At 44.7% G+C, this 9,946-nt stretch overlaps 1 protein-coding gene across 1 annotated transcript; it reads right to left on the reverse strand.

Moving 5' to 3' along the window:
* Positions 1-5,004: 5,004 nt before the first annotated feature.
* LOC118848614 (somatotropin) lies at positions 5,005-8,062 on the reverse strand. Its single transcript, XM_036757576.1, has 5 exons — positions 7,991-8,062; positions 7,119-7,276; positions 6,363-6,479; positions 5,696-5,857; positions 5,005-5,311 (listed from the first exon to the last, which is right to left on the reverse strand). The coding sequence occupies exons 1-5, from the start codon at positions 7,998-8,000 to the stop codon at positions 5,111-5,113; spliced, it is 648 nt and encodes a 215-aa protein (XP_036613471.1). The 5' UTR covers positions 8,001-8,062; the 3' UTR covers positions 5,005-5,110.
* Between the last annotated feature and the right edge of the window lie 1,884 nt (positions 8,063-9,946).

Below are 9,946 nucleotides of genomic sequence, written 5' to 3' on the forward strand. Positions count from 1 at the left end.
GACTGTTTGCTCTCTAATCCCCTCTAGGTTAATGGGTAATTCCTTGTAGTAGGCAGCTAGCCCTACCAGGATCAGAGCCAGAAGCAAGGAGGGCCCCTGGGGCTCCCTTTCTTCTGTATGGCCTTCTCTCACTTCAGTGAACTCATTCCTGTCTAATGCTGCAAACTGTGCCAAATATTGTAGGCCACGCCTGACTCAGGCTAGTTCGGGTTCAAGATTGAGGAAGCTTGCAAAGGTGAAACCAGCAGCGCATCTGCCACTGTGAAGACTTTTGTGAACATATAGATTGGTTTTTCTAATGCTAAATGTTGTCTTTGCAAAATATGTCGTAATTATTTGCAGAATTATTTAATGAATTGAGACTTTCCCTTGTAGAATGGCCAATACAATTTCAAGATTTTTAAAGGAATTTATTCGCAGATTTGCATATCTCTGTCTACTAGTACGAACAGAAATTTGAAAGGGAAATTGTAAGACTACCTATTCAGTAGCAGCTTCCCTACCCACAACACTCTGAGTCTACAAGGGGCAGTAGAACAGCAAATTGGAGTGCTTAACAGTAATCTTGTTAAGGTATATAAAGCTGCTAATCTAAAATGGGGCAGCTAGGCGGCACAGTGGATAGAGCAATGGACAGGTTATCAGGAAAGTTTGTCTTCATGAGTTTGAATCCAGTCTGAGACATTTACTAGCTGTGTGACCCTAGGTAAGTCAATTAACCCTGTTTGCCTCAGTTCCTCATCTGTAAAATGAGCTGGAGAAGGAAATGGCAAACCATTTAGTTTGAAGTCCTTCCTTTGTCCTCCAGAGACAGCCCATACATATGCCTATGAAAAGTCCTTCTGTCCACTACAGTGACCCCAAGCATCCCAAAATGGCTTGTTGCCTCTAATAACATTGTCCATGAATTGTATTCACTTTTCCCATTCCCAAGTTCAAGCCACCTTCCCAGATAGTCCCATGGGACCATGCCATCATTTCTAGTCTTCATCAGAATTTACCAAAGAATGATATCTCTGGACCCCAGATTCTTCTCACCATACTGCCATCTGTTGTTGTGGGTGAGAGGACTAAATCTGTGCTTTTAATGGATGATTAAACCCATTGGCCAACAGAAATTCTAAGCTGTGTGTTGTAGTCTAGTTAATGCTTACCTATGGGGAAGATGGGAGAGGATCCACTTTTTGGAGAGAGAAATCTTGCCTAGCTGAGCTAGGTTGGGGATCTGGAGTCATTATTGAATGAAAGCAAAGTAGGGGGAAATAGGTTAGATTTGTATAAGCCCGGCAAAAGAATATGAAACCAAATTTGCTACTAGATTGATTTCCTATATGTATATGAGTTAGTACAGCCTTAGCAGAGGAAGGAAGTGCTGTGTTTGAAAGGAAAGCCACACCACAGAGGGGGCGGCAACGACCTGAGAAGTTCTATCTATGCCTCTGATATGATTGACAATTCTGGCTGCCTTGCTCGCTGGTGCCACCTGATAGCGAGACAAGGTACTTTAGGGGTGCGTATGGTGGAGCACTAACAGCTGGGGGGAATCAGGAAAAACCTCATCTAAGAGGTGGCACCAGACCCAAGCTTTGGAGAAAACTAGGAATTCTAAGAGGCAAATTTGGGGTTGGGGTGGAGAGGGCTTGAGTGACAAGCATGTGCTGGGCAAAGAATTGGGAATGGAATGGTGTGAATGAGGAATAATGAGGCAGCCCCCATTGGGATGAAAGTAAAATGTCTAACAGTGGGAAAATGCATAATAAGCTTGAAAAGGTATTGTAGAACCAGGTTGTGGAGAACTTTAAATGCCAAACAAAGGAGAGGTAATAGGAAACCACTGAAGCTTTTTGACCAAGAGAGTGACAGGATCACACCTATACCTTAGCTATAGCAATCTGGCAGTTATGTGGAGGATAGATTGAGAAGGTAAGAGACCTGAGACAAGGAAACCAAGCAGGAGTCTATTGCGCCAGTCCAGATGAGAGGTGATGAGGGTCTGAACTAGGATGGTGAGCATATGAATGGAGAAAAGGTTAGACTCGAGAGAAATTGTGGATGTAGAATTGACAAGATTTGGCAATTGATTGGATACAGGAGGTGAGCGTGACTCTGAAATTGTGAACCTGGATGGCTAGAAGAATGGTAGTCCCGTTGATAGAAACAGGGAAATTGAGAAGAGGGGTGAGTTTGGTGGAAGAAGGCAATGGGTTTTGTTTTGGAGGTGTTGAGTCTGAGACGCCTATAGGACATCCATTTGGACATGTCTGACAGATGCTTGGCAATCTGAGACCAGAGCTAAGGAGAGAAACTAGAGATGGATGTATAAACCTTGAAGTTATCTGCACAGAGATGATAACTGTACCCATAAGGACTGATGAGATCACAGAGATAAAGGGTTAAGAGAGAAGAGAGAAGGCTCATGGCAGATCTTTGGAGTAAATCCACTATACAGGGAAGGACTTGTATGATGATCTAGCAGAGGGGTCTGAGAAGGAATTGTAAGAAAGGTAGGAGGGGGACAGCTAGGTGGCACAGTGGATAGAGTACCTGCCTTGGAATCAGGAGGACCTGAGTTCAAATCCATCCTCAGACACTTACTAGCTGTGTGACCCTGGGTAAGCCACTTAAGCCTGATTGCCTCCCCCCACCCAAAAAAAAAGGTAAGAGGAAAGCCAAATGAGCAATGTCATGAAAACCCAGAGAGGATAGAGTATCTAGGAGTAGAGAGAGTGGTGTCAACAGTGTCTTATACTATAAAGAGGCCAAGAAGGATGAGAATTCAGAAAATGCTATAGGATTTGGAAATTAAGAAATCAGTGAAAACTTTGAAAAGAACAGTTTCACTTGTAATGAGGTTGGAAACCAAGTTGTGAAGGACTGAGAAATGAGTGACAGGTGAGCCAGAGTACAGATAACTTTTTTCCCCCTTAGGAGTTCTGTTATGAAAAGAGGGGGAGATGATAGCTTGAGAGGTTAAGTGAAGAGCTGTTTTTTTTTTAAAGGATGAGAGAGATATAGTCTTGTATGTAGACAACAGAGAATGAGCCTATAGAAGGGAAGAGATTGAAGATTAAAAAGAGAGGAGTTGCGGCAGGTAGGTGGTGCAGTGAGTAGAGCACTGGCCTTGGAGTCAGGAGGACCTGAGTTCAAATGCAGCCTCAGACACTTGACACACTTAGTAGCCGTGTTACCTTGGGTGAGTCACTTAACCCCAATTGCCCTGCCTTCCCCCCTGCAAAAAATAAAAAAATAAAAAAAGAGAGGAGTTGATTGCAAAGGAGGGAATCTTCCCGAGGAGATGGGAGAAAAATGAGATCAAGGGCACAGGTAAACAAAGCAAAAAAGTTGAATTAATCCAAATTAATTAATTAAATTAAAAATAAAAATTAATCCAAAGCTGAATTAATAGAGACAGTGTCTGGAATGAGAGAGGCAACAGTCCCACTGCACTCCTCCGTGGTCAGATCACATCTGGAATACTCTGTCGATGATATGGGACTGGAGTGGGTGATGTGGGACTTTGAATGTCCAGCTCCATGGGAAGTGCTCCCACATAACTCCCCACTACCTTTATATCACCTTCATGTCTGAATATATCCTTCTTTCCTCCCCTTCCCAGCAAGCCATCTCTTGTAACACTAAAAACAAGAAAGAAAAAATAATTTCAGGAAAACAAAGCAAACCCATCAACCAAACCTATAGTTTACTACCTTTTCAAGGATGGGAGAAAAGTGATTCATTCTCTCGTCTCTTCTCTATGCCAAGTCAGGGTTTCTTTTAAAAATGGAGTTTTCCATTGTGTGTAAGTATTGACTTATAGACCACTAGCTATTTGACAGAGGCACTGGGGACTGTTTAGAGTTGATCATTGTCCTTTTAAATTCAATAAGAAATTAAGCAAACCAGCTGTGAGATAAATGAATGAGAAAATAGGATTTTTCTTCTATTTGCTCCCAATTTTTCAGCTGGGTCAACTCTATCAGGAAGCATGAAAGAACACCCAGAATCTCCATAGCACATGTAAAGAATCAAAGCTGAGCCTACCTCTTTGGTCTCAGAGTCAGCATCATGCCCTGTTCCTGCCTTGACTCTGACCCCAAACACAAGCTCTGGTTATAGGCCACCTCAGCCCACTTGTCCACATCCTATTCTGGCAGCATGGGCTAGAGGGATAGAGATTAGCCTTGGAGGGAGAAAGAGCTGGGCTCAAGTCCTGTCTCTGGCACATACTAGATTGTGGGCAATCTAGAAAACTTGGGCTCAAGTCCCATCTCTCCTATCTGTGTGACTTTAGGCAAATCACATAACTTCTTTGGTCCTCAGTTCCCCATCTGTAAAATGGGGGAATGGGATTTGGACCAAATGGCTTTTGAGGTTCTTTCTGGTCCACAGTGATTCTCTAAAACCATAAGTTACAGAAGAGCTGCTGATACACATTGGTGGAATGAGTTTCAGCATTGGAAGTCTTTACACAGAGAAAATCACAGACTCTGTTCTGAGGTGACTGTTTTGGACCAAGTTGAGTTCTTGCTTAATTTGTTCCTTCAATACAAAGGAAAGGCCGTGATCGCTATTCCTAGAATGTTTTGTTCTCACACATAACATCATAGGTATATATTACTACCCTGCTCTTATGGGGGCTCATGGTCTTGTCAACTTGTGGTCTCTTCTTCTTTATCTTCTGTTCTTTTCTCTCCTTTGCCCCTGGTCTGAGGATCTTAGGAATGAAGATGACTGGGTTGGGGGGTCTCTAGGCCTGTGGTTGACTGGGTAAATAGGGCTTAGGCCACACAGGAAACAGGGTTGGGAGAATGGTATGGCAGAAATTGGGAGAGTGGGAAAGAAATAAAGAACTTTTCCTGAGTCCCCAAACAGGTCACCCAGACTTCAGACCACTTTAAAGCTGGGGTATCTTCTGTCTTAGACACAATTGGGTGCTTAGATCATCCCCATTTAACTACCACCATCCCCACCCCACCCCAATGATGCAACAAAAATGCACAGTTAGGTTTATGCAATTTTATTTTCTCAGTGGAAAGGCATGTTAGGTGGGAGTGGCCCTGTCATCCTCCAAGAAAGGGAGTGCCATGGGTGGGGATGCAGCCAAGGGCCATCAAAAGGCACAGCTGCTCTCCACAAAACGGCGGCACTTCATGACCCGGAGGTAGGTCTCAGCTTTGTGCAGGTCCTTCTTGAAGCAGGAGAGCAGCCCATAATTCTTGAGCAGTGCCTCGTCACTGCGTAGGTTGGTGTCGAATTTGTCGTAGGTTGTCTTGAGGACCAGGCCACCCCTCGAGCTGCCATCCTCGAGCTCCTAAAAAGAGAGGGGAAGAGGGTTGTTTACGGGGATCCTTTTCTATCTCATCTATTCCCTTTTCACTTCCCATTTAGGCTTGAAATCAAGAAAATAAAAAGGGAGTGGGATCACTGGCTCAGATGAGGAAAGTAAAGAAAGAATGGTTTCTTTATCCATCGAAAAAGGCCTTGGATTCAGGTTCTTCTGAAAAAAAGGAGGGGTGGCGGTCCTCCTTCTTCCCTTATCCCCCCTCAATCTCTCCTTCTCCCCCACTTCTCCCTATCACCCGTGATTAAGCTAGAAAAGATCCTAGACCCAAGACAAGGGCTACTGGGAGTAACTTAGCTGACAAGAATGAGCCTTGGCTCCCGGGGTATGTCAGGAGCTCCCTTCGAACTTCACCTGCATGAGAGCCTGGATCCCTTCTTCCAGGTCCCTCAGCTTCTCATAGACCCGATCTGAGGTTCCGAAGACCAGGCTGTTGGTGAACACCCTGCTGAGGAACTGCACAGGGCTGAGCCAAGATTGGATAAGGAGAAGGGAAAAACGAAGCAATTCCACATCCTGGGGATGAAGAAAAAGGGAAGGAAGGGGAGAAACTGTGAGCGGAAACATTTAAAGGGATAGAGCCAGGAAAGGGTTAATTCAATTCAAAACCTGTTTATTAAGGGCTAATTATAGAGACTTAGAAGTTTCACCTACAGTCTTTTTTAAACATTTTTTTCCTGTTCTGCTCATTTAATTGGTATTTTATACATTTGGAATAAAAATAAATTTAAAAAATTAAGATCTTATTCTGCACAAAGTACTAAATTAATCTGCCCTGGGCACCTGCTCTTGTCCTGGGCAGCTGTTCTAATATTTTGGGTCCTGAGTCTTCCTGCTTTACAGAGAGAGAGCTAGAGAAACAACTCTAATTTTGAGGGTGAAGGGAAGAGAGGAAGGTGGAGTCTGCTGGGATGTCTTGGGGACATTGGCAGCACTCAGCTTCGGGGAGACTCAGGTTCTTTGTCTTGCTTGGAGTGAGACAAGAGGCTGGGGGTCGGGGAGGGAAGGGGGAGTCACTCACAGATCTCTGCTGGGCTTCATCCTTGCCAGTTGGAGCTGGGATGGTCTCAGAGAAACAGAAAGCTGTCTGGGTACTCTGGATGGAATGTCTCTGTGCTTCTGGAATGTATGTACGTTCCTGCGTAAACAGCCAAACGTAATGAACGCCAAAGCCAGGACTGGGGCTAGATACAAGGTACCTCTTCTAAGAAACATTCTCCAGTTCCCATCACCATCTCCTTTGCTCCTCCCCCCAACTCTGATCGCTCCACCATTTTGAATCCCCCTCAGCACTTATGCCCAGTTGTCTATACTTTTTTTCCATGTGAATGTCCAAATTGGATTTATCTGACTCCCCTTCTCAGCTCCCCAATGCTGTCAGCAGGATCCCTGGCTCACCACTTTGGAGCCATCTTTGATACTTTTCTTTGACCTTCCCACCCGTCCAGTCAGTCACCACCATGATTTTCCAGTTCTTCCTGAATGATATTTCTTAAATTTACCCTTTCTCTACTTTCCGCCTATCACCACCTTAGCCCAGGTGCTTACTCCTGCACACCTGGGCTATTGACATAGCCTCCTGCCCATCCTCCCTGACTTTGCTGTTTTCCCTTCAGTCTATTGCACTAAGAATCATCTTCTTCAAGGAAAACTGTTTACAGGAGTGTGGTAGCTTCTGATTCCCTCTCATATTGAATTAAAGTTTGTACAGATTGCCCTCCACTACCGTCTCTTTGCTCTGCTCCAACCCGCCTTTCCCCATCCCTCATGGACTCACAAACTCCTTGTACGTGTCAGCAACCAGCTGGTGCAAATGCTGAGCACGAAGCACAGCATTGGCAAAGAGGCTGGACAGAGGCATGGCCGGGAAGGCACCAGACCTCTGTGGCCCCAGCAAGGTGAAAGTGATGAGGAGCAACAGAGAGATGCGGGCACCTGGAAAAAGAAAGGATGAGTTTCTCTATCCCATCACTAGCTTCACTAGTGCCTGTCCTGCTCCCATAAGAAGCTCCTCTTTCCCGCTAATGGTATCTAGATGATGAACTTGGCACCCAGCCCTCATCTCTGGACCCTCAGTTTCCATTTTCCCATGATTCCCCATTCCTGATCTCCAATTTTGGCATTCGATGGTCTAAACTCTGGCTCTTATCTCCTTATCCCAGGTACTTAGTTCCTCTCCTAAAGACAAGAAGTATTTTAAATGTTGTTAAACTTCTGAACCAAAAAAAGACTCATAAGAAATTTTCATCTGTATTCAGAAGACTACAACCAAGGCTCTATTTGCCCCTTGGTTTACATCTCATCTCTCTTTCCTGGGAAACCCCATAGAAGGCTGTCCCCAGGGGTCTTTCCTCTCTCTCAGCCCTCCCTGGTCTCTTCTACAGGTTTCCCTTCTTTCTCACCACCCATTTGGGAACTAGTTAAGACACTCTGTTGTCTTTGGGCACGGAAAGAGGATGGAGACCTGTTGTTTTCTTTCCCCCAAAAGGTTAAAATAGGGGATGAAAGGCATGAAACTGAAGCAGGTGGAATGGAAGCTAAAAATAAAGAAAGATTTCTGACAGGGAGGGTATAAAAACTATTGGTCCAAGAGGGAAGAAAGGGAGCAGGGGAATGGATGATGGTCTTTTAGATATCTGGGGAGAGTACCTGGAGCCATCTCCGCTAGACAAGTTGGTCACAGGATCCTGGTCGATGTAGGTGGCTGAGTCCTAGGGCTCTGGAACTGCTCCCCTCCAGCACCTCCTTATACCCTAGTCCCCCCCTCATCTCCCCCACCTTTCTCCTCCATTATGCATTGCTCAGTACCACTGGGGGCTGAACTGATGGATAATTTAAAGGCAGAAATGCTGAATCCTCCTCCCACTCAGATTTTGTTTCATAGCTCCTTCATCCCATTCTGGGGTGTCATTCTCCCCCCCTCTGTACCCAACCTTTAGAGCCTTCTCACCTGCTTTCCCCCCTCCGCCCCCCTTCACACACGAACATTGAGTTTGTGTCTGCCCCACCTGCCTTAGCCTGAGGACTCTGTGTTCTCCCTACATCCAGAGTATTTGGACAAATGCAAAGAAAATACCCAGGCAGGGAAGCAGATAGAAGGGATTCAGGGCTAAAGGAATTGGGGAGGGCATGAAATGGAGAGGGGACATCCCCTATAGGCAAATTCTCAGCATTTATCTGGAAAAGAAATAGTTTGTGTTTAGTGGGTACCATGAGGAAAACATTCCATCTTTGTCCTTTTTTAGTAATAGTGGTGGGCAGCAGCAGTGGTCTATGTCCTTCGATGCTCTGATATCATAGGGTTGTAGGTTAGAGTCCTGACCTAGCCCCAAATCTCTACTATATGGAAAAAAATTGGGATAATCCCTTATCAGAAGTACTTCTGAACATTTTCTACTCACTCTCTACTTCTCTCTTCCAGCCCAGAGAATGGGTCTATATTGGCCATCAGTTATCAAAGGGTTGTTCAGGGAAGGAAGGCCAGATTCTCCTCTGCTCTCTGCCTCCTACAACTTCCCTAATCAGACCCTAATGCCTTCCTTGAGCTTTGGGGCTGTTGGATATGGTGTTAACATTGAACACTGGAGAGAACTACCTCAAACAAACCTTCTTTCTGGGTCATATGTTCCCTATGGACTTTAAGGACCCTTGGTTTGGAAGCCTGGGTCTTGCTGCAGATCTTAAAGATTGAAAATTTGGGGAAGGGGGAGGTAAATCCTCTTCCTTCCTCTAGACGGAAAGAAAGTAAACAGCATGTCTGTGTTGGGGGGTAAGGTTTTTAGTGGTATCTCAGACCTAATCCAACTTTGGGGTAGGGAAAGGAGGTGTTGTGAAGGAGAGGTCAGTTTCTCTTTGTGAAACCAGTGAAGCAGGAAGGTCACCCAGAAGACTCGGGCAAATCTTACGGAGTATCTTCTCTACTCCCTTCCACCAGATCCCATTTTATCAAGGAGAAGTCAGATTTATATAACAATAAAGAATATCCTTAGAAAGAAAATCACAGAATCACAGAATGTCAGAGCTGGAAGGGACCTGAAAGACCCACTATTTCAGTCCTTATTTTTGTAGATAAGATGGCACAGAAGAGCAACTTAGTTCAGAAGGAGGATGTAAAGAGAGGCAAGGATAGTCTTGCACACATTATCTTGGAGTTGGGGGAATTTGCTATTATTTGCTTCATAGGATGGCTCTTTTTTTAGTGGACTGGGGAGGATTATTGGGGGAAATTTTGGTGATGGGGAAAAAACAAAAATAAAAGCATATCTAAAAAAACTTTTGGTTGAAAACAACCTGTTATTTCATTGGTATAGTGAACTTCTGGTGAAGAAACTCCCTCTATCAATGCAGATCAAATCAGCTGTTGTTGTTCAGTTATTTTGGTTGTGTTTGACTCTTCATGACCCCATCTGGGGTTTTCTTGGCAAAGACACTGAGCGATTTATCATTTCCTTCTCCAGCTTATTTTACAGATGAGGAAACTGAGAGAAACCGTGACTTGCTTAGGGTCACACAGCTAGTAAGTGTCTGAGGGCAGATTTGAACTCAAGTCTTCCTGACACCAGGCCAGGCGCTCTCTTTACTCCACCACCTTAGCTGCTGATCAAA

This window comes from Trichosurus vulpecula, chromosome 4 (genome assembly GCF_011100635.1).
Source record: "Trichosurus vulpecula isolate mTriVul1 chromosome 4, mTriVul1.pri, whole genome shotgun sequence".
Lineage (NCBI taxonomy): Eukaryota > Metazoa > Chordata > Mammalia > Diprotodontia > Phalangeridae > Trichosurus > Trichosurus vulpecula.